A 25,327-nucleotide genomic window follows, 5' to 3' on the forward strand; every position below is an offset into this window, starting at 1 on the left:
CAGTTTTCTGCTTATATTCCACGCTGGGATGGTCGCTTCTGTGCTTCCTGCACTCTGAAGCATGGCACAGAAGGTACTCAGATGCTGGGTAGATGAATAAGTGGGTCATGGGAAATGTGTGTTGGCCGGCAGCTTGGATGATTCCTGCCTTTGTTCCTGACTGCAGCCTTGCAAGGCAGAGACCGAAGCTCCCCCACGCTGATCTGGCCTACTGCCCCCCTTTCAGGGGAAAAAAAAAAGCCCATTTACTGCCCTTCGGGATATCTGCCTTCTTTAAGCAAACATGTAGCAAACAAGCAGAAAGTGCTTCCTCTTGGCATCTGAGGCAGTTATACTCCTCCTCCTGCCCCCTGTATAGTCCTGGGTGCAGGACCACCTACTTTGGAATCACTGCTGTAGACTTTGGTCATGCCCATTGGCTTGGAAAGGGTGGACACATTGTTTAAAGTGAAAGATGTAATTGAGCTGCTGGTTCCAGGTTTGTACGGGGACACCTCCTCTCTGACGCCAGTGGAGTCGGAACGGGAGGGGGTGGCAGCAGCGTGTGTGGCAGCCCCCATTTGGAAGGACGTTTCCGAAACTCTTACCTCTCCTGATTGTTGCACTCACTCAGTTGAGTAGGACCCGGCAGCCATCTATCTGCACGGTGGTCAGTGAGTGCCTGCTGTCCCTACCAAATCAGAGAGGTGTGTGGAGTAGGTTCTGCCCCGGCCTCTTTTGCTCCTCCTGTCCCTCAGTAATCAGGAACCGCCAGGAGAGTAGCCAAGGGTAGGAACTTAGATGTGGTGGGTCCCACCCAGTGGGTAGAGAGGCAAGTTTGCCTGCAAAGATGTTTCCAAGGTGCTTGCAAAGGTTGCCTAAAAATAGTGGGTTTCTACCCTCCCCACTAAATGTGCCATTCTGGAATACTGTTGAATAAGGACTGGGGGACTGGTGAACCGATATGACATGAGAAGGTTCCAGCCTAGAATTTGCAGTAGCTCAAATGAACTTTCGAGCTATTAAAACCAAAACAAACCAAGAAAAAAAATAAACCCTCACTGGTCTCACTTAGCAACGCTGGATAATTTTAAGTAGTTCCAGAAGGTACGTGTGGTTTGAGGGTCAGTGTTGTCCTGAGCCAGGCCAGTTATGTGGGAACTGTGATTGGTTGAATTTGGGGAGGAGAAACTTGTGGCCACATTCCAACCCACTGACAATCCAAGTAGATTCTAGGAGGTTGGACAGACGCGACGGGTGTCAGCTTCTTGGTAACTCTCAAAGAGGTGGATTTCTGCTGAAAAAGTTTTCTGGCTATTCCTTTTTTTTTTTTTTTGCATCTCTGCTCCATATTTACATAAGCATCACGAGGCACTCTTGGTCTGGAAAATCTATAATCTTTATGATGGCCGGACACTGGTACCATGATGTTGCATAGCATTTCATTTTGAGGCATTGAGAGTCTCGTTTCATGTGGTTGGGAATGGGGGAGGCCTTTTGGGCAAGTTGCCATCTTTTTATTGTTCCAAGAGTTTGGTGAAGCATTTGAACCTTCACCTGTCAAAATCACTTTTGGAATGAGAACTGCTCTCCCTCCTGCTTCTTAGACTAGCAGAATAAAGGTATCATTTATCCCAAGGAGACCTTAATGGGGGCTTTCCCATTTGGACACCCACCTTGAATTCATTGGAAACAGAAGTTCTAGGCATTGTATTTTTCCAGAAATTTGGCCCAGACCTTAACTGGGTCATATTTCCCTTCAAATCTTTTTGAAAAGGACTCAATTCTCATTCCTTTAGACCAACATGTGTAAGCTGGGTAAAAATAGAGCAAACTGGTTTTACGTTTTGATTTATGAACTAAATCTGCAAGCTTGCATTTGAAAAACATTTAGCATAGAACTCAAAAACGTTTAGGCTTTGCAGACTGATGCTTGTGGCAAGAGGAAACTTTTGGCCCTTTTCAGATTGTGCCTGGTGCAGGAAATAGAGGCCCGATGTGGGATGGGTCAACACCTTCACCCCAACAAGTCATCAATGGACACACATGTAACTTCTCCAGTTTGTCCACCTTTTGAAGTCTGCTCTCCTCCCTTTAGCTTGAATAAAGGAAACTGGTATGGAAAATGGTTTGGCCTGAATTTCATATAATCAATAGGTAGTAATTTGGTAACCTGTAGCACTTCATAGATAAACTTATAACCTAATTTCCCATCTAAAATATCCAACATGGCCATGGACAACTAGCCAGAGAAGCACATAGTCCCATGGGATAAGTTCTGGGTGAGGTTTATGCAGATTAGTGCTGCTCTATCTATCGTAGGTGGTTTTCTCTGGAATGCAGCCACGTCACTTTATTGTCTTTATTTATGAGCTGATATCTTTAAGTTTTTTTTTTTTTTTTTAAAAAAGCTTCTCTGGAAAATTTGTAACACACCAAAGAAGAAACAGTAGCATTACTCATTCTCATGTGTCCATGATCCACTGATACCAACAACATTGTTGAATCTTATTTCTTATTTTATCTATTCCCATACGCAAATATTTTAAAGTATGGGGCTAGTCTTCCCAAAATGTTCAGATAGACCTAGAAAAATATGCCCAAACTTGCTTTCTTTTAATAGATGTTACCTTGGCCTGGGAAACTGAGGGTCAGTTGAGTCAGTGTGGGCCTTGGGAGACCTACTGTCACCATTAAAGTAGAATGCAGATTATTTTAAGTTAAGGACAGGGAAGTCTGGACAGGAGAGATGGTACAGGGATTAAACCATTCTCCCTGCATGTGACCAACCTGGGTTTGATCCCTGGTCCTTCATGTGATTCCCCCAAGCATTGGGCCTTAAGCACAGGGCCAGGAGTAAGCCCTAAGCACCACCAGGTGTGACCCCTCTCCTCCTCACCAAAGCAATTCCTGCTCCTTGTTTTGATGACTTAGAAGAATGTTGGGGAGGGGGTGTGGGGGTTAAGTTTATCAAACAACCTGTCCTCTCCACCTAAGAAAGTCATCTTTTTACTGTTCCTGATAAAGTAATGCCATGTGAAGTCTCCCTTCTCTCTCCTTGACCACCCAGGATCCTTCCTACAGGATAAATACCCACATCGACCCTATTTCTCTTTCGAATTTACTGCCATGTACATTTTCCACGTGTATGTCATTCAGTTGGTTTTTCCTTTTCCAAGCTACCATTTGGTTTTCTTGTTCAGCCCTAGAAGAGCCCTTCGGGGTGGGGGATTTTCCTCTGCACCCTGATAAGCAAGTCATAGCATCCTTTCACTTTTACAGAGCCCAGTGTGGTTCTCTAGCAGATTTCTTCAGTTGGCTTCTGCTTTACTGAATGCAGTGCATACTTGTGAAGTTAGGAGGAATGACCACTCGTGCCTCTCTCTCCAGATAGCAAAGCCATTGTGGATGGGAACCTGAAGCTCATCCTGGGCCTGGTATGGACCCTGATCCTCCACTACTCCATCTCCATGCCCGTGTGGGAGGATGAAGGCGATGATGATGCCAAGAAGCAGACACCGAAGCAGAGGTTGCTAGGATGGATTCAGAACAAGATCCCTTACTTGCCTATCACCAACTTTAACCAGAACTGGCAAGATGGCAAAGCCCTGGGAGCCCTCGTGGACAGCTGTGCTCCAGGTAAGAGATCAGGGCTGCCTAAACTTCTCATTGGTAGGGGTTGTGTGGATTCTGAACATCCTCCTTTTCAGCAAGAAAGCTAGGCTTGCTGTGATCACTCTCTCTCCTGGTTTTAGCCCATTGTTAGATAGCTGAAAATAGCTCCATTTGCTTTTCAAACAGCAGCACTCATAGGTTTATCGATAGACTTGATTGAACTTTACATTCATTTATTTATGCAAAAATTCTCACCAAAAGCCTTATTGCTTGGATCAGTCTTTAAGTTTAGTGTTTTTTTTTTTTTTTTTAAATACTGGAGCGATTAGCACGTAGGGCATTTGCCTTGCACACAGCCAACATGGCCGACCGGAGTTCGATTCCTCCGCCCCTCTCAGAGAGCCCGGCCTGCTACCAAGAGTATCTCGCCCGCACAGCAGAGCCTGGCAAGCTCCCCGTGACATATTCTATATGCCAAACACAGTAACAAAACGTCTCATGATGGAGATGTTACTGGGCCCGCTCGAGCAAATCGATGAATAACGGGAGGACTGTGACCGTGACATTATTTATTTATTGGCTTTTTGGGTCACACCAGGCAATGCTTCAGGGCTTACTCCTAGCTCTGCATTCAGGTATCACTCCTAGTGGTGCTCAGGGGGCCATATGGGGTGTTGAGGATCAAACCCGGGTCAGCAGGTTTGCAAGACATGCGCCCTACCCATAGTACTATTGCTCTGGTCCCTTGAATTTAGATTTCTGACTCCACAGAGTTTTGCAGTTGGTACCTCAAGCACCTTTTGTCTTTGACATGTGGCTGTCAAATCCCCCATTTTCCTTGGCAGGAAAATTTAAAAACTTCCATTAAGTGGAAAGTACCCATTTTTGTTGCTGCGGTATTGACTCTGTATGGCATGCTCCCCCCTCTCCTTTCTGCTTCGCTGTGAAGTAGTGCTTGCTCAGAATCCAGCTGGAGTCTTTCCCACCCACCCTTATGGATTGCTCTTTTCTGAGTGGTTGAACTTACATAGTAATTATCCTCACTGTAGGGTTTGGACGAATGGGTAGTGTTGGCTGGCATACACTCCATAGAAAAACCAGAGCCTGTGTTTATACAGACCTCCAATTTTTCGGGGCGGGGGGAAGGGGTGGTGTGGAGGCAGTGTTCCCCAGGGGCTGCTTCCAGCTCAGAACTCAGAACTTGGGGACTATGGGGTGCCAGAAAGTGAATCTGGGGCTCTTTACATGTAATGATGTGCTCTGGTCCTTGGGGTTATCTCCTTAGTTCAATAACATGCTTGTTTTATTTTTGAGATGTTTTTTCTTTTGCAATATGGATGTTGAATCCAGGGCCTCATATATGCATGGAAAATCCAAAAAATTTTTTTTTATGAAAAAAGGTTCTAATTTAAAAAAAAAAAACTACTCTAGTCTGGTCTTCCTAGAGAGCCTAAAAGCTAGTGCCATCCAGAAATCACTGAGTTCAGTGGCAATGGAGCATTTTCTAGTGCCTTCTTCCTTGCTTCTGACCAAAGACATGATTTATGATACCTCCTTCTGGTTCAACAAACATTCAACTAAGGGTTTTTTTTTTTTTTTGCATTTCCTGTAGACTTTAAGAAAAGTTTTAGGTTTTAATTTTGAGCAAATGACTTTTTAAATTACAAAGAATCTACTTCAGTCTTTTTTTAGATATATCCAGGAATACTGTGATTTATAATAAGAAACCTCTATTTAGTATAATCCTCTTTTCTGGTAGAGAGCTCCTAATAGTATCAGAATATCCTAAGAAGTTAGAGCAATGATAAAGGCAAATCCTTGATATTTGCAATATGCCTCTTTTAACCATACAGTTTAATGAACTGACACTAGATACCCCTAAGGATGGGGACACAATCAGATGCTGTTAGAACTTTCAGCCCTATCATCTGAACTGAGACTCTTTAATGGTTATTGATTCAGTTATTTATACCTGTGTTATTGGCCTCCATAAAAAATTTTAAGACTCTGGGAGTTGTAAGGCTCATGGCTAGGTAGAAAGCCGGGGAAGATCTCATATGGCTGTTTGTGAGGCTTTTTTAAAATAATAATCTGCTATTCCAGTATATAAACGTTTTCTGAGATCTGTGAGCCACAAATGGTCTTACCAGAGGAAGTCATAGGAACCTCCTTCTGGAGATATTAGAGAAGGCCCCTCCAATCTATAGCCAGAGACACAGTTAACAGAGAGAAAGAAAGAAAGAAAGAAAGAAAGAAAGAAAGAAAGAAAGAAAGAAAGAAAGATGAATTATCCATTAAGGAATAAACCATTACTCATGGGTTACATTTATAGGATATCCAGCAATAATAGTGGGCTATTTATTTTTTTATTGGTCATAGACACGGATAACAGCCTAGACTGGCAACTGGCCTCTGAGGTACCAAGCCTCGGACCTGTGGTGTCTGTCCCTGTCTCCAGGTAGAGAGTGTCAGAAGTGAGGTAGATTACAAGGAGTGACTCCTGAGCATTGAGCCAGGAGCAGCCTAAGAACTGCCAGGTGGGTACCTCATGCCCCCAGGGCCCACAAATGATAGAACTTCACACCAATGTATTTGGTGATCTGAGAACTGACATATGAGTGTGACCGATCAGAAAGATCCTTCCTGCAAAAAAAGGTACTAGCCCCCGATAGTTTCCCAGCTTTGTTTAGTAACTGATGTTCTATCTCCAACCACACCAGGGGACAGTCTCTAGGGAGAAGTGTCAGAATGGTTTCCACCATGGCGAATTCATACTCATGAAACTTCTTGTCCATAAAGTTAGGTTCACTGGAATCTTTGGAAGAAATTGTTTTTCTGAACTGGGAGACCAGGGAGGGTTAGCTTAGCTTCATGGCTAAGAGGAGTCAGGGGTCAGTCTTCCTCTGAAGAGTTGGTAAGAATAATATTAACATTGCCTTTTGTGGTATGTTAACAGGTCTGTGCCCAGACTGGGAGAACTGGGATCCTCAGAAGCCTGTGGATAATGCACGGGAAGCCATGCAGCAGGCAGACGACTGGCTTGGGGTCCCCCAGGTATCTGCACCAGCATGCTCGAGACCTTGCGTGGATGCTTGGAATGCTGCCCGGTGTCTGTCATATGTGCTACCATGTGTTTGTCACACATGCTACCCAGTGTCTGTCACACTTGTTGCCCTGCTTTGGTCACACTTGCTGCCCTGTTCAGTGTCTGTCACACATGCTGGCCTAGGTTTGTCACATGTGCTGGTCTGTGTCTATCACATGTGCTGCTCAGTATCTGTCACACATGCTGGCCTGTGTCTGTCATACATGCTGGCCTGTGTCTGTCACATGTTCTGGTCTATGTCTGTCACGTGTGCTGGCCAGTGTCTGTCACAGGTGCTGCTCCATGTCTGGCTCATGTGCTGCCTGGTATCTTTCATACATGTTAGCCTGTGTCTGTCACTTGTGCTGCCTTGTGTCTGTCACATATGCTGCCTGGTGTTTATTACACTTGTGGCCTGTGTCTGTCTGGGCTCTTCTTGGATGTCTCTTGATCATCAGAGAGTCTCACATCCTCAGTCCAACCTCCAAGAAGCACTGCCTCTCGCACTTTCCACCTTCCTCAGTTTACCTACAGTAATCAGTTTTCATTCATTTAGGTGCTTTTAGATCATCCTGGTTTCTTTACTCTTATCACATGGGGCCAGTTTTTGTTTTTCTAATCCAAAGGTCTTGAAGATCTCTTTGGATGCTAGACTCCATGAATACCTTAACAAGTAGGATGAAAATAAGACTGCATGAACACCTTAATAAATAGGATAAATAATAATATTTCATTACTTGTTACCTATACAAACTCCATAACACCCCTCTCCCCCAATGAACTCATATCTTAGGCCCAGAGGGGAAGCTCATTGACTTAGGCCGCCTGTCTAAGTATAGACAAGCATAATGTTGTGAGTTCAATCCCTGGTGCCACCACATGTGTTGACGATCCTGGCAGCTCTGCTGTCTGTGATTCACAGTTGTATGTGAGCACAACTAAAAGCACAGCATGGCCCCTGACCCCTGGTAAGCACCACACCAGACTATGTGTGAGCACCACAGCCAAGGAGTGCAGCCCCTAACAAGTACCTATGCAAACACCACAAGAAGTGTAGCCCTTGGCGAGCGCCTTGGCTGCATGTGAGCACTGCAGCCTGGTGTGTGACCTTCATCACACGCCACAATCAAGGTGTGTGTGCAACCCCTCATCATCACAACAAGAAGAAAGGGAAGGGAAGAAGGCATGGTGTAGAAATCCATTATCCTAGGGAAAGTCACAGGACTTAGAACATTCAAAAAGTTTACACTAGGAGAACCTACCATTAATGGAAGTTGTGGAAGAATTTGTATTGCCCACAATCCTATCATAGGAACGTAGCAAGGAAACTTGGGAACTGAAAAAACTCTTGGATACCATGGTCAGTAACCACATACTTAGTTGAGATCCAGTTTTCCAAGCCCTTCCAAGGAGTCTGAAAAACTCCCCCTGAAGATAGTTAGACCCCTGAGTCCCATGATCAAAGCCATGGCCAAGAGGAATTACGGGTAGCCAGTGCCGTGGGACAAATGGTATCATCACAGTCCGAGGTGGTGTTCAGAATGGAGTTTATTTTGTAATAGAAAACAAAACAAAACAAAAGAAAAAAAAAAAGAACCACTTGCCCATGTTTCTTTGGTTTGGTTTTGGACTCTCCTCCCTGCTCCATGGCTGTTTCTTGGCTCTTCCCCCTCTCAGGAAGTGGGGTGGTATGTTTTTCATCTCCTCTTAAACCTAAAACCGTCTTTTTTGACGTTCATGTGATGTTGGCACTGTAAAGTGGCTGGAGGCGCTGCCTGGAAGAACCGCCAAACCCGCACACATCCTACATTCTAGGGAACATATTGAAGGCGACTGTTCAAACCCAAGTAGCTATTTTGTTGCTGCAAGCTAATTATGAGAATTGTTTCTGTTTTTCCCGGTACTCTGGTGTGGGATGAGCTGGGTGCATCTGTAGCTGGTTAACCTGGCTCAGGAGACAGAACCTTCTTTTCATCTGAAAAGGGGCAGCTCGCCTCAGCACCCTTGTTGGCAGCAGCAGGATTTGGGGGTGGGTCAGGTGGTGGAACTGAGGCTCTGTGCCGCTGGGGAGGCCAGCATGGGTCCTAAACAGTTTGACAAACATCCTTTCTGTCAAGCTAAATGTCAGAAGAAATTCATGCCCTTTTCAGTCTGCCTTGACAAAATATCACAGACTAGATGACTTCAATCAGCTTTTTCAGCCTTTTTATACCATGGACTGGAAATGGTTGGCGAAAACATCATACCTTTGTTTCTTTGCTTTCATTTGGATGGTGCCAGGGATCACACCCGGGTCTCACACATGTGAGGCATCTGTTCCTCTGCCATTAAGCCACCTGTGTGGCTTCGTCTTCATTCTGGATGTTGGAAAGTCCATGATTGAGTTGCACTGGCCAAGTGCCTTGGCGGGGACGTGCCTTCTGGCCTTCTCACTCTGCCCTTGCCTGGTAGAAAGAGAGCGCCAGGGTACCAATCTCGCCCTGGATTCCACTCTCATGATCTCAGCAAACCTCCTTACCTCCCAAAGGCCCCATCTTCTCTTCTTTTTGCGATGTGGTGGGATGGGGGCTGGAGACGTCCCAGTAGAATTCAGGGGGCCCGGGACCTCAGTGATGATACTTAACCCAGCTGTGCTCCATCAATTTAGTGCTTAAGCCTTGTTCTTTACTGCTGGCCCTGACAGTGCTGGCTGGGGTCACCTGACCGAGTCTTGATCATGTTCAGGGGTCCATGCCATGCTTGGGAGCAAACTCAGGCCCTCAGCATTTACAGCATAAATGCCACCATTCATGGTTGAGCTATCTTCCTGGTGCTAGGCCCCTCCTTCAACAATTGAATTTCGAGTTTGAAATATCCAGTTTGAAATACCTCAGATGCTGTCTCTTTTTTATTTTTATTATTATTATTTTTTTTTATCAGTAACTGTGCTAACAGAGATGAAGCTAACAGCTAAATGAAGAAAAGAGAAAGACTGGGTTCTCTGCATATACAAATCCCATGTAAACTTGTTTTTTCTTCCTCCCCCAGATGGAGCTTAGCCCTTCTGGAAAATGCCCTGGGGAAAGGGTGGATTGTTTTGTTTTCCTGAGGCCTGGACCTTTGGAAATTTCTATAGAACTGTCCCAAGTGTCCTTAGCTCCCCAAGGGAATGATAGCACCTCCGAAAGGTGAAAAGCATGGCTCATGGTGCCCCAGTTCATTTTATTTTATTTACTTAGTAACATATTTTTGGCGTGCCAGTTATGTAATTCCATGTCATCGAGAGACAGAGTTTCTGTTTTGACGTTTGTTCTCTTTGGCTTGGGCCCTTGACGTGAGCTGCGGCTGCTGCCGAGTATTCATTGACTTTGTTATTATTCTAGGTGATCACTCCTGAAGAAATCATTCACCCCGATGTGGACGAACATTCAGTGATGACTTACCTGTCCCAGTTTCCCAAAGCCAAACTCAAGCCGGGAGCCCCACTGAAACCCAAACTCAACCCGAAGAAAGCCAGGGCCTATGGCAGAGGTAAGAACTGATCAGAATGGATCTGAGGCTTATCCTCTGTCTTAGAAATTTACATTTTCAGGAAGGTCTTCGAATTGAACATGCAAAGAGTGGTTACCTGAAGGTCCCTTTGTGTCTGACCATCTTGTCATGCCCTAGCAGTCTTAAGGTCTGAGAGAAACGCTGCTGCCTCCGTGCAGTGGGAAATGACTGACCTGTTGCTTTGTGATTTTATTTCTTTTTTGTAGAGTAGCCACTCCAGGAGTGCAGGAGGCTCCAGGACCACTCACTTGGGGACGCCCTTGAGCTGTCCCTGGCAATACTGGGAGGGGACACCGGGGTGGCTGGCTCATCATGTGGTGCTGGGGATTCAACTCAGGGCATCACACATGCTGGGCATGGCTCTACCACTTGGGCTTTCTCACCCCCTGCTTTGTGATTTTAATAAGGAATCTTGTTTTTCAGGGGGTGGGGAGTGGTTCAGAGACCTTGTCCAAGCCGCTAGAACACTGCTGTTACCTGTGGGACAAGATTAGAGGCTGTGTCATCTGGCTGTGGATTTGTTTCTCCTTCGGTTATTCTCATGCTGCCTCAGATTTCCAGATGGAGTGGGAACTATTGTAACCCCCTGGCAAACACTTCCTTGCTGAGCTTCCTGTTTATGATCTCCAAGGCAGCTGCATGACGCTGTCCTGGTCAGAACATTAGAATGGTCCCAGATATTTTGAGGCATTGGGTGTTCTGACCGGCACCTGACTTCCAGAACAATATGTAGTGGCAGGAATCGAATGGACTCAGGGCCTCACACATGTTAGAATTAGGTTCCTGAATGGTAGAAAGGTGCTTACAGCCCTATCAGTCTCTTGGTAACAGAACTAATCGAGTGGATTGCATCTGGACAAGGCCTAAAAGGTTTGTCTGCAGTGCCTCTATCACTGCTGTCCAGTTTCCCCATTGTTAATGGCAAATGGTTTCCTTTCTTATTGCTGTTTTCTAGAAAATGACCATTTGTGATAGTTCAGGAATGTGACTAGTCATTGCTATTTCCTTCGTCTGCATTTTTTGTGTTATACCCTTAGTGGAAACACTTTCTTCCCCCTTCTTATACACACACACACACACACATATGTATGTACGCATATATATATGTGTGTGTTTTGATTTTTTTGTTGTGGTAAAATGTACATAGCATGTGATAAAATCCACTCTTGTGACTATGTTTCAGTGTGATATTTGGTAGCATTGAGTACAGTTACTAAGCTGAGGACCTGTCACTACTATCCATCTTAAAACCCTTTTTCACTTTCTCAAACTAAGACTTTGTACTCATTGAAAGTACTTCTCTCTTCCTTTTTCCCCTGGTCCTCAGCAGCCCCTGTTTTATTGTCATGCTTTTTCATCTTCTAGGTACATTCCATAAAGTGGATTTATATCCCTTTGTGTCTGGCTTACTCTCTTGGCATAATGTCTTCAAACTTCATCCATGTTGTTGCATACATCAAAATGCTATTGCTTTTTACAAACTGAATATATCATTATGTGTTTCCACCACATTTTATCTGTTCATCCTTCTACCAGTGGGCATTTGGGTTGCTTTCTTCTCTTAGCTATTTTGACAAATGCTCCTATGACCAGGGTCTATACCCCTTCCTCCAATGTCTTGGTATATATTCTTAGAAGTGAAATTGTTGGAACACATGGTAATTCTGTGCTTTTAAAAGACTCCCTCTCGTCTTTTAAGTAGGAAGACATAATGATCATTGTTGGTATTGGTGTCACATGTGAAGCCCTATGTAAGCAGCTTAAGATATGATCCTGTTTTGCCTAAGGAGCTAACCCAAGTGGTAGAGCACACGCATAGTGTACATAGCCCTGAGTTCAATCTCCAGTACTGCAAAAAAACAAACAAATAGACAGACAAAGAAATCACCAATCCCCAAATACCAAAAATCATAAAATAACAACTGGCCCATAAAACCATTCTGGCCAGGGGCCAGAGTGATAGTACATCGAGTAGGGATTTGCCTTGCATGCTCCAACCTGGGTTCGATTCCCGGCATTCCATATGGTTCCCCCAAGTACCGCCAGGAGTAGTTACTGAGTGCAGAGCCAGAAGTAACCCCTGAGCATCACTGGGTGTGACCCAGAAAGCAAAACAAAACAAAACAAAAACCAAAAACCAACAACAACAACAAAAAACAACAACAACAAAAACCTTATCCTGGTCCATGGTGGCCAACTGAACCAAGGAATAAAGAGCCTTTCATATTCTAGGTTCTAGAATGGTTGAGAGTTTTAATTTATCTTTGGGCAGGGGAAGTTGGGCACATCTGGTGGTGTTCAGGGGCCACTCTGGGTTTTGTGCTTGTGGGTACTTAGGGGATGATACAATGATGGGAATTGAACAAGGGCCAGCCATATTCAAAGCAAACACCTAACACCTTATACTGTCTCTTTGGTGCTGATTTACCTTTTGGATGTTGACTGGATTGCAGCTACCAGGTGCTTAGTACTTGCACAACCATTCAGTAAGCCCTGACTTGCTTAGTCTTAGTGGGTTGAAAGGAGAGAAAGCTGGGGTGAGGTAAACCTAAGCCCACAAGCAGACCTTTATGGCATGAGATATGTTGAAAGCATTCATCAATGAGCTAAGCAAAACCTTTCTCCAATGTATGTTATGTGGGAAGCATTTACTGCATAGCAAGCTACTGAAGTAGCCTTTGTTCTGAGTAATCGAAAGGAACAGTTGTCTTGCTGGGTAAGCATAGCTCCGGGGGAATTTACAGAGTGTGGGATACGGCTTAGCTTCCTACCACCCATGTTTCACTGGGGTAGACGTGTCAGAACCCAGGTCTTGGGTAAGAGGCAGAGTAAGCTGTGTTTTAGACTCTCATGGGTCAGAGGGAGCAGTATTTAGGAACACTGTAAATTCGTATTTAGATTTATTTATTAAATGTTCTGATCATCATATATATTTCAAGCAAAAGAAAAATGTAGAAAATAAAAACTTAAAGTCCTGATTTCCAAATACAAGTCCATGCCTTACTTTAAAGTCTGAGGTATTGAGTTACTGAGGGAGTCAGAGAGAAAGTACAGAGGTTAAAGGACTGACTTGCATCCTGCTCACCGGGGTTTAAATTCCTGACCACATACTGCAAGCACCATCAGGGATCACACCTGACCTGAGCACAGAGCCAGGAGTAGCCCCTGAGCATCAGTAGATGTAGTTCACTCCCCTCCCCCCAAAAAAACAATGGTGATAATAAAGTATGGGGTATTTCCTTGGGGCCTTTTGAAATATTGATAAGAGTTTAAGCTAAGTATTTTCTTCAATTTTTGTTTGCTTTGTTTTGTTTGAGGCCATACATGGTGATGCTATGGGGTATTCTTTGCACAGTGCTCAGGCGTCACCCCTGGAGGGTACTTGGGGTGCTGAGCCCACAAGAAAAGTGTGTACTCCAGCCATTTAAGCCATCTCCAAGCCCCAACTTGTGAACATCATCTTACTCCATAGCAATCTTCTAGTACTTTTTTCTTAAATTAAATCATTTATTAGGAAATGAAAGCAAATCTAGAGTTTAGTAACAAGTCACCAAATCTGCTGCAACAGTCTGATGGCAAGGGAAAGAAGTGACGCGGAGAAACTTAGGGTAAGAAACTCAAGAAACTGGCAACCAGTTGTAATATGTGAGCCATATTTGAACTGGATTTCAACTGTTAAAAAAATTCATGACACTTATAGTCGGAAATTTGGGTATTTGATGGTACTAAGAAATTATTTCTACGTGGATAGTCTAAAAATTGTCTATTTAGAGACATGTAAGGAGGGTTGCGGATGAAACACATGAGGTCTAGAATTTGTATTTTGATAGGAGGTGGGAGGAGAAAGTGAAGATACGTAACAAAACTGCTGTGAGCTAATAGCTGTTGAAGTGAGGTGATAGATGATGATGATTCATTTTATAGCTCTCGATGCTTAATAGGCTTGGAATTATCTGTAATAAAAACAATTTTTCCCTCCTGTGGTGCTGGTGATCAAACCCAGACCTCATGCATGCAGAAAATGCACTTTCTATTAGCCATGTTTCCAGTGCCGCAATGAATTTGTTTTTTAAATAATGTAGATCTTTCACTTAGGGTAAGAATAAGTCCCAACAAGCATTTAGAATACCTTTCTGAATAGCATTCAGAATGCATTCAGTATACCTTTCCTGCTGAATATATTACTTTAGTCTAGCCCAATGGTTTTCAGCCTCTTTACACCTGCAGATGAAAACCAATGGTCCAACATACACTAAATGTCAGCAGACCTTTTACGTTAGCCAATAGTTGGGAAAAATCATCTAATGCCTATTGTGTTACTACTCTTCCTTCCTTCCTTCCTTCCTTCCTTCCTTCCTTCCTTCCTTCCTTCCTTCCTTCCTCTCTCTTTCTAGCTTTCTTTTTCTCTCTCTCTTTCTCTCTCTCTCTTTCTTTCTTTCTTTCTTTCTTTCTTTCTTTCTTTGTCTCTTTCTTTCTTTCTTTCTTTCTTTCTTTCTTTCTTTCTTTCTTTCTTTCTTTCTTTCGTGTTTGGGCCAGACCCAGTGATCTTAGGGGTTACTGCTGGCTCTGCACTAAAGAATTACTCCTGGAAATGCTCGGGGACCATATGAGGTACAGGGGATCGAATCCTGGTTGGCTGTGTGTAAGGCTAATGCCCTACCCTCTGTCCTATTGCTCCAGCCCCCAAATAGCCTATTTATTTCAATACTATATTGAAAGTAGAAAAACCAGAATGCCTTAGTCCAAATTTGAACTGTGCTTCTACTAAAAGCATATCACATTTGTGCCACTATAAAGTCAAAAATTCCTAAGTCAAACCACTGAAAGTTGGGGAATGCCTAGTACGTGAACTTATGCATCTGGGAGAATTAAGTCAAAATACTTTTCTTAATTCTACCCACTAAGTTCAACATGAAATCCCTGAACATTTTATATAGGATAAATGTAAGGAAACTTGGAGAGAGAATAAAGTAAACTGGCTAGGAACCTTGGGACCCAAAGACCAAACCCAAGCACTGCTTGGGTTTCCTTCTGTCTCATTTGTCCCCAGACTAGAAGCTGAAGAAAAGAATGGTCTGGGAGCAGAACTCCTTAGACAGTAACTGCTCTACTCCAGCCAAACTTTGAAGCAAAAGACTCCATTTCTACTTTGACCACTGAAGATTATATACCCGGGGAGGGGAGGGGGTGTTTCTAGCTCCAGATCAGGGGCTGCTCTCCCCAGTCTTGATGATGTCATCAGGAGGAACAGTAACAAAGCCCTCTCCTCCTTCCACTCATCAGTGGAGGCTTTATGGACTCCCAGCTCTACTTGGCAGTCATGAGGAAACCCTTGCCCCTAACTTAGAGTACCAGTGGAGGCTGAATGAGTAAGGTGGGTTTCTTTCTTCACTAGCAGTGATAAGATCACTCCCCTCCCTTCCCCTGAATAAAAAGGCAGCTAAAATAGAAAGTTAAAATAAGATCCAGGGGCTCATAATACCCAGAACATTCAGGTATCTATTTTATATTGAACTATTTATCATATCAAGAACTAGAAAGATCTCACTCTGTCTGAAAATAAGATAATCATGTAAACATTGAAGTATGAGAGGGAGATGTTTTGTTATTTGGCAAAAGTTTTAAGCAGATTTTATAAAGGGGCTTCAGTTAGCAATTGCACTAGGAATAGATAAACTGGCTAGTAAAAATAAACTCTTTAATTGCACTTGAAACTAAAGAAAATATTGCAATCTTAGCAAAGAAATGGAGTATCTCAGCAAATAATTAGAAGTTGTCAAGGAAGACCAGAGGGAAATTTTAGAACAGGGAAATGCAGTAACTGAAATTTAAGAAATCAGTGAAAAGATACTTAATCCAATCAGAATGATAGAGAAAATGAACGTGAAGAATAAGCAGTTTTTAAAATGATACCCAAACCTGTAGTACTATAGGAAACCCAGGAAAGTGGAAATAAGGCAGGGCTAGAAAAATACTTGAAAAAATAATAACTGAAAAGTTCCTGAATTTGGAAAAATATACAAATCTACATATACAAGGCAGGCATCTTCTTAAAATAAAAAACAAAACAAAAAAGCAAACAAATCTGAAAAAAAAAAATAAGCACCAAAGAGCATCTCATATGTCTAGAAAGACCAAGTGGATAATGAAAGCTTTAAAGGAGCAAGAGAAATTTTTAATAATGTTGTATACATATGAGGGAAAGTAACTAGAACAACAGATTTCTCATAAAAAGCCATAGAGATCAGAAGGAAGTGGTACATTTTTCAGATGTTGAAAGAAAAGAATTGTCAACCAGAATCCAGTGTCAATGCATAATATCCTTTAGGAATGAAGAGGAAATCAGGACTTTCTCAGATAAAGAAAAACTGAGGGTATTTATTAGCTGCTCAGTAGTCTGAAAGAATGACTAAAGCCATCTAATCAAATCCCATGAACAGTAAGGAAATAAAATAAAAGAATAAAAGCAAAACAAGGAAACAATAAAATAAATTTAAAGGAATCATAAATGACAAGAAGAAAGAATATGGTAAGCAAAATATAGTAACTACAATAAACTTTTTTTCACTTTTCTTCAAAAACCATGAACTACAAAATTCAGCCAAAATGAAAAAGATAGAATGGTCCTATAACTGTAAGAGAAATAAAATTTGTAATTTAAAGTCTCTTGAGAAAGATATTTTCCAGATGCAAGAGGTTTCACTGGAGAATTCTGGCAGACACTTAACAAAAAATTAACACCAATCTTACCTACATATTTTACAGAAAATTTGAGGCAAGAACACTTCCCAATGTATTTTATGAAGCCATCATAATTCTAACAACAAAACCGAACTAATGTCAAACTTGAAATGTTTAAGTGTCAAAAAAAAGTGGAATTGGAAAGTCAGCAATAAAAGTGCTCCTATCTGCAGATGATATATGTTGTAGAAAATTCTATAGACTCAACAAAAAAAATTAAACAAAATTACTCACTTTAACCAAACAAGTTGGGGCTGGAGTATTAGTACAGTGGGTAGGACACTGGCCTTGCCAAGCTCTACCAGGAGTGATCTAACGATGTCAGTTTTCTCCCCAATTTTTCTTCATAATAGCTATAACACTATTGTAATCTAAATGCTAACAAGATGTTTTTAAAGATGTAGTGGATTGCTATCTAAAACATCCCTACTCTAGGGAAATTAGTTTTATAAAAAGTAATAAGAAGGGTTGGAGAGGTAGGCCAGGATAACCCTGCTTTGACCTCTAGTACCACGTTCCCCTGAACATCTCTGGGTACTGCCCTGGAGCTCTGAGTGTTACTGGGGTGGCCCTAGTGAACTCCAGCACTATAGCATCGTACCCTTGTTCGCTGCCATTAACCACCAGCCCAGTTTGCTGAGAATTCCCTGGAGGACCTGGAACCTCTGAGTAATGCTTGTGAGTACCACCCCCAAAAGAGTAATGTGGGGAAATCAGTCTACAAAATGAAATTGGGGAGTGAGCTCAAAGGGCTAGAGTGTGTGGAGAGACCCATGTTCATTCCCTAGCACCACATAACTTCCTAAGCACCACCAGGAGCAACCTTCTAGCACAGAGCCAGGACCAGCCCCAGTTTGTTCTCCACCAAGTGTTCCCCCACACACACACCCCACTGCCACACACACACACTCACGTTACTGGGCCCGCTCGAGCACATTCTTTAAAAAAAAAAAAGATTATGACATACCAGATAGACATATAGGTCAAAAGAACAGAATAGACAAACCAGAAAGAGATACTTCCACCTCCCCCACATATATCACAACTAATTTTTGACAAAGGAGCAGAAGAACTTTTCAACTCAACTCATGGTACCTGAGCAAATGCCTGGGGATGAAAATATCAGCTTAAGTTTCCTCTTTATATAAATTAACTCAAAATTTATAGGCACTTAAATCTAAAGCATATGACTATCACACTTTCAGGAAGGAGACGAAGGAGAATCTTGAGTATCTGGAAATAGATATCTTAGACTTGATATGGAAACCCTAATCCATAAAGAGAAAAACAAGAAGTTGGACTTCATCAAAGTTAAAACTTGAAAGAATAGTAGTCTGATCTGTGGCTTCAAGTCTTGGCCTGGGGCACAAGGTCTGGACTGTGTTTGTTCCCGAGGACCTTCTCTCAAGGCAGCTGCTCCTAGAATCCCTGTCCCATCGATAGGACAAGCTTCCTGCCTCACCACCCACCCCAGTGCCACCTCAAACATGACTCAAAAGTACTACTGCTCATAGTGTCTGGGATCTGGGTTTTACTTTCAAAAACTTGTAATAGCCTTTTGCAATTGATAAGATAAAAACAAGATGAAGATTGGGAAAAAAAAAATAATTGGAAGCCACAGAACCAACAGAAAAGTAATTTCTAGACTAGAAGATTTCAGCCACCCACTGGTGGAGTACTGCCAGTCCACAGAAATTTCCTGGCGGTCCAAGAAAAAGCTATTGCTGCTTAACACATGGCATGCCTGGATCATGTAGCAAAGTGGGATGGCACGGCACTCCTGAGATGATGGGCATAAACACACACTGGCTTGCCAGGATGTCAGCTCGCCTGTCAGCAACACGTTTTAGTCACGCACATCCAGCGCTGTCCCCAAATGTTTTTCAATTCGCCGTGCCATGCATGTTGTTAGCAAATATTGTGCTCTGGTATTCAGAAAGCAAGTTATTTCTCGTGTCTATGTGCTAAAAAATTTGAAACTTTACAAAATGGAGACTGAAGAAAGAGAGAACAGTCAAATACCAAACCTTCTTTCAGAACAAAAGTAATAGGAAAAAAGTAATGATGACTCCAAAAGGAAGCCAAGTTCAAGTACTTCAAGTTTAGAAGAAATAGGAGAATTAATGCATTGACACTTGGGAATGTGTGATAGCAACACACACACACACACATACACAGACACACACATACACACACAAAGTGGAAGAGAAAGCCATGTTAGGTATCCCCATAAGGTAGACTTGTAGTTTAGTGACACTAGAGTCACTGACCGTGAGCTGTCCCCATGGACCTGTGCGTGGCATGTACTGAAATTCTCTCAAATGACATTCTGAAATCTTCCAGACTTTTTGTTATTTGCGTTCCAAGCATAGCGATCTTAAAAAACACTGGGTTTGGGAGAAAGATTACACAAGCAGATAAAAAGTCCATGAAGATGAGGGGCTGGGGCAATAGCACAGTGGGTAGGGCATTTGCCTTGCACGAGGCTGATCTGGGTTCGATCTCCAGCATCCCATATGGTCCCCCGAGCACCACCAGAAGTAATTCCTGAGTGCAGGGCCAGGAGTAACCCCTGAGCATCGCTGGATGTGACCCAAAAAGAAAAAAAAATAGTTCATGAAGATGAGAACTAGTGACAAGTTGCTTCTAGCAGTTGCCCAAACAAAGAAATCAAGGTGTTCTGCACTTCAGCGTCATGAGTCAGCTAATACTCTCTAGGCCATCCTACTTTGCTTTGCAAGGTAAAATGAGGATGAAGACCTTAGGCAGGAACTTCTAAGTAGCCTTGGCCCTCCAGGATAGGTCATATGCTATAAGCTGTTAGATGCTGCTGATGAGTATGTTCAAGGACAGGGTTTAGACTGAGTGTGTCAGAGAGTGGAGTACTGAGTATAGGTCTGAACATCAATCAGGTGCTGTTGCAAAAGCATGTTGTTCCTCCAGAAACTGCCCATCCCCTGCCTGATCCCGCAGGAGCACCTTACTCTACTGAGCTATAGGTTGTCATGATTGTTGCCATGAAAATCCTCAGTGAAGTTTGAAGGTAAAGGTAAGGTAAAGGTAAAGGCCATCCCGTTGATCGTCGATTTGCTCGAGCGGGCCCAGTAACGTCTCCATTGGAGACTTTGTTGTTACTGTGTCTGGCATATCGAATACTCTCGGTAGCTTGCCGGGCTCTCCGAGAGGGGCGGAGGAATCGAACTCGGGTCGGCCATGTTGGCCGCTTGTAAGGCGAACGCCCTACCCACTGTGCTATCGCTCCAGAAGTTTGAAATCAACTCTGAATTCCAGGCTGTTCACAACACCCAGTGAGAGTGTGACGTCCAATGCCCACCTCTCCTTCTCCTCACACAGAGAAAGGTTCTTTCACACATGTGGAACAGAGAGAAGAAGCAAAACCATTTCTTGAGAGGGAAACTTCCCTGGTAGAGCCTTAGTTGGATGAGAAATACGTGGTGAGGCTTATGTATGTGGCAGATGTTTAGTGTTCTCAGTGAACTTCATGTTGCTGTTCAGTCGTTTGTGTGAATATTTTTTTTACGAGGAGAACTAAGATAGGCACATTTAAAAAGAAGCTGGCTCTTTGAGATGGTCATATATGAGAGGAAGTAATAGAAAGGTTTTCCTTTTGCAAAAAATTTGCTTACCTACTAGGGGATGTGCAGCCTCACACTTGACATGTGACACTGTCAGGGCTGAAACTTAGAACTTCATGCCTGCACAGCAGGTGACCTACCCATGGGCTATAGCCCCCAGCCTCCCCACCCCTGTGTTATGGGAGTGGGTATATGAGCCACTTCTTCAGTGCTAGAGCTGAAGGTACAGGCCTGGCATTTTGATATACTTGGACCGTGTAGTCTCAGGGATATCATGAAGTGCCAGGTATCAAACTCAGACTTTGAGTACTTGACATGTGCTCTACTACTTGAGCTATCTTCTCAAGCTCAAACAGTTGTTGTTATTATTATTTTTTTTTGCCTTAGTGATCTGTGAAATATTTCTATTTTCTCTGATCCTCAGACATAAATAAGTTGAAAATCACGATCAGGGTCACAATCATCCTGTTGTTTGTCGATTGCCTCGAGCAGGCACCAGTAACGTCTCCTTCCCAGCCCTGAGATTTTAAAAGAGCCATATTCAATGCTCTTTCAGGGCTAGGAGAATGAGACCTATCATTGTTACTGGTATTTGGCATATTGAGTACGACACTGGTAGTTTGCCAGACTCTGCCGTGCGGGCAGGACACTCCTGGTAGCCTGCTGGACTCTCCAAAGCAAAAACGAGATAATAAGATGTCGCATGGCTGCATTTGCGGCTGCGTGTCCCTGGGAGCCGGGTTCCACAGTTTCTGGGTCTTGGCCGTTGATGGGACCACCTGGTGCTGGCAGCAGCTGGTGGGTGCAACGCCTACCCACTGGAAGATGGGGCATCTGGGCCGAGAAGGCCCAGTCCTGATCCGAGCAGGCTTGGAGATCTCAGCCCCAGGACTTGCATGCCCGGGTTCCTCTGCATGCCCGGGTTCCTCTGCCGGTTCCTTCATGCATGAGGCTTGTCCGAACATGTGGAAAGTGGTCTCAGCATGACTGTGGCTGGTTCTGGAGGTCTTCGGCTGCCGGGGCTCTGCTCGGGGTGGGGAGGGAAACTCAACCCTCCCCCCTTCAAGGGGTCCCGTTGAGGACAGCCAGGCACGGGGGCAGGAGACTCTGCCTGAAAAATCACCGATCTGGAATATATATGGGGCTATCAAAAAGTCAGTAATTAATATACCCCATAAATTACAATAACCAAGTTTTGCACTTAGAAAATGGACAGAAGATATAAACAGGTGTTTTACAGAACAGCTTATACACGCTGACAAAGAAACACATCGAGAGATATTCACTATCATTGGCCTTCAGAGAAATTAAAATCGAAAGCACAACTTATCTGTCAGAGTACCTAAAGTTAAAAGCAATGATAACATTAAACGCCAATAAGACTGCTTGCGAACAAACTGATTCAGATCTCATGCATTACCAGTGGGCTTGTTAAGGCACACCAGAGTATTGTGTGGCTGTGTCTTTAAAAGAACTAAATGTTTTTTTAAACATTTTGAAATTACCCAGCAGTTCTCTGGGCATTAATCCAGAGTATTGAAAATGTATGTCCAAACACAAACCTATACACAAATGTTTATAGCAGCCTTATCAGTAATAGAAAATAAGAAACTACTCAAATATCCTTTGATGGGTTGATGGTTAAGCAAACTGGTACAGTTATATTATGGAATGAAAAGAACAAACTATCCGGATAGGTAATACTTGGGTGACTCTGTGAGAGTTATGTTTAGTGGAAAAAGCCAAGTGTCAAAGGTCATCATTCTAAAAATGATAAAATTTTACAGATGGAGAGCACTAGTTATCAAGGCTAAGAAGATGGTAGGATTAGAGGCAAATAGGGCTGGCTATAAAAAAGAAGGGACTTCTGGTGAGCCCCCAGGGGTGGGAATGTTTAGCATCCTTTCTGCCAAGTTCAGTGTCACCCCTTGTGATACTGAAATAGAGTTTGCCCAGTGTAAGCATTTGGGGAACTAAAAATATGTCTGCAAGTAATTTCTAACTTTTTCTCAATTATCTTAAAATTTAAAAACCTTATTAAAAAATAATTAAATACATTTTAAGAACATCACAAGTAATGCCAAATGTTCTTCAGTGAAAAATGAGCTGTTTTTCCACTCTTGTCAATCCCCCCAGGCAAGCCCCATAGCTATGTTGGTGGGACTTTTTCATAGTTATATAAACTTCTGACTAAATCTCTCTGAGTATTTCACAATTAGACGTTGTTTTAAATAACAAAAACAGTGAAGACTTTTTGACAGGTTGGATATCCTGGTCTTACCAAGGACCCTAGATTGGTCCCTCCCGGTCTTAGTTCCCCAAGGGAGCCAGGTGGAAGGCCACCTGTATTGGGGTCAGGGGAGGCTTTTAATGTGTGTGTGTGACCCCTTGACAGGAATCGAACCCACGGGAAACATGGTGAAGCAGCCAGCCAAATTCACGGTGGACACCATCAGTGCCGGCCAAGGAGATGTGATGGTGTTTGTGGAGGACCCAGAGGGGAACAAAGAGGAGGTATGTGGAGGAGGGTTGCCCGCCCGCCCATCAGCCTCCCCTGGAGCTCTGGGGGCTTGTGATACAACCAGGAACTGTGCCTCCAATTCTCCTCATGGAAACTCTCAGCGTAAATGACTTTTTAACTGAAATGATCCTGAACTTCAGCATGTGACTTGACTTGTTCAAGGGCTGTCCCTTAAAAAATAAGACAAATTGATCCTCAGAGACACACTGTTTAATAGAATAAAGGAGCACTTGGATTTAGGAAAGGCTTTGTAAGATTTCAGGCACTGGTGGCCAGAAATACCAAAGCAATCCTTGCCCTGTTCTTTTCCCATACGGCCCAATCTTTGGTGCTCCCCTTAGAACCTTTGCACACTTTGTTCTCTCCGTCCACTTATCCTCTTAAAACCATATTTATTCCTCATATCCTAGCGCCTATGTTATCTGTTCCTCCCACTGGGGTAGGGGCCATGCCTAACTGGCCCCTTATTTTAATTTTTGGCTCTTTAAGTGGTTTCATGTTCTCTCAGCCTCTGTGGCATTATTTACCCTTTTATGCCTGTAGATCAGCCTTTGTCCTACATACTGTTTCATAGATGGGCAGTTCGAACCCAGACATAGGTAAACCAAGGTGTTCAGCCTTTTTAAACCTACCAACCAACTGGTCAAGAGTCTATGGATCACACTAGTCTCAGGCCAAAGAGATGGTACAAACGGTAGCATGACTGTCTTGCATTTTGTTGACCTGGATTCAGTCTCTCACCTCATGTGGTTTCTTGAGCACTGCCAGGATTGATCCTGAGCACTGAGCCAGGAGTAAGCCCTGAGCACAGTAAGTAAGCTGGGGGTGGCTCCAAAATAAACATTCACAGATCTAAAGAATTTCAATTTTCCTCAGATAGTAGAAAGTTCTACTTTCATTTTTACCTTTATATCACGTTTGCGTTTCAGTAACTTCAGTTCCCTTTTCTCCTAGGGAGTCCTGCAGGAATAGAGGGGCAGGAGCCAGCAGCTGTTACACACTCTTGGTTGGCACAGGGTGCCCTCTGCTCATACCCAACCCCTTCAGTAACTGTTGATCATCTTCTGTCCTAGGCACAAGTGACCCCCAACAGTGACAAGAACAAGACCTACACCGTGGAGTATCTGCCCAAGGTTACTGGGCTACACAAGGTAAGATGAGGTGTTATGGCTGTTGTTGGGACTCTTTTGGGGGGCTTGTCTCAGGAAAAAGCTGCTTAAGATAGCTCTCTCGGGGCTGGAGAGATAGCACAGCAGGTAGGGCGTTTGCCTTGCATGCAGTCAACATGGCCGATACAGGTTCGATTCCCAGCATCCCATATGGTCCCCCAAGCACCGCCAGGAGTGCCTCCTGAGTGAGCCAGGAGTAACGCCTGAGCATCGCCGGGTGTGACCCAAAAAGCAAAAAAAAAAAAAAAGATAGCTCTCTCACTCTCTCCTCCCCCCACCCCATAAAAAAAACCCTTACAGAGAGTGGTTTCTGATTATAACAGTATCTGTACTCTTAGAAAATTTGGGGTCCCTGTCTACCAGGCATAAGACGCTAGCTAAATTATCTGGATTGGTTGAATTCTTATAGTCAATTGATTACATTAGAACAAGTGCTTTGTAGTATCCAAAGAATTTTTCAACTCTAGATAACTGCAACATGATTGTAGCTATGTGTCTAAAATTTAGATGCTTCGTTATAGGTTCTTTGCCTTTGATGCCTCCTTGAGTCTTTTATTGTTGAGCTGATGAGGGTTAGTGAGGCCTGAAGTCAAGGAGCAGATATAAATATGTGTGTGTGTGTGTGTGTGTGTGTATAACACATTTCCAAAAAAAATTTTTTTATACTCAGCAACATTTATTTATTTTATTAGTGAAACACCATGAGGTACAGTTATAGACTTACAAATTTTTGTGCTTGGGTTTCAGTTATACAGTGATCAAGTACCCATCCCTCCACCAGCGCCCATCCTCCACCACCACGGGTCCCATCATCCCTCCCACCCCCCATCCCCCCCATCCCACCCTGCCTCTGTGGCAGGGCATTCCCTTTTGTTCTCTCTCCTTTTGGGTCCTGTGTCAGCAACATTTTTTAATTCTGTTTGAATTGGAGTCACGTTGACCTTTAGGGCAGGGTCTACTCTTACAGGAAAGTGGGGTGATCCAGGAGCCTGGATCTAGGCCCATCATTGGAATAAAGCCCTTAATAGCTCACACTGGCCTGCCTCTGTGTATCACGCCAAGATCAAAACAAAGACAGCTCTTACTCTCC

General features: G+C 43.4%; 1 protein-coding gene across 6 annotated transcripts in view; it reads left to right on the top strand.

Moving 5' to 3' along the window:
• Window positions 1-25,327, top strand: part of FLNB (filamin B) — a 148,268-nt gene that overhangs the window by 51,142 nt on the left and 71,799 nt on the right. For all 6 annotated transcript variants that reach the window (XM_056128970.1, XM_056128971.1, XM_056128972.1 and 3 more), the window contains exons 2-6: window positions 3,370-3,618; window positions 6,551-6,648; window positions 10,042-10,189; window positions 22,943-23,061; window positions 24,142-24,219. In XM_056128970.1, coding sequence (XP_055984945.1) covers window positions 3,370-3,618; window positions 6,551-6,648; window positions 10,042-10,189; window positions 22,943-23,061; window positions 24,142-24,219 — 692 coding nt within the window. The remainder of the gene's footprint in view (window positions 1-3,369; window positions 3,619-6,550; window positions 6,649-10,041; window positions 10,190-22,942; window positions 23,062-24,141; window positions 24,220-25,327) is intronic.

The sequence above is a fragment of the Sorex fumeus genome, unplaced genomic scaffold, assembly GCF_029834395.1.
Source record: "Sorex fumeus unplaced genomic scaffold, SorFum_2.1 ptg000072l, whole genome shotgun sequence".
In the NCBI taxonomy this organism is placed as follows: Eukaryota; Metazoa; Chordata; class Mammalia; order Eulipotyphla; family Soricidae; genus Sorex; species Sorex fumeus.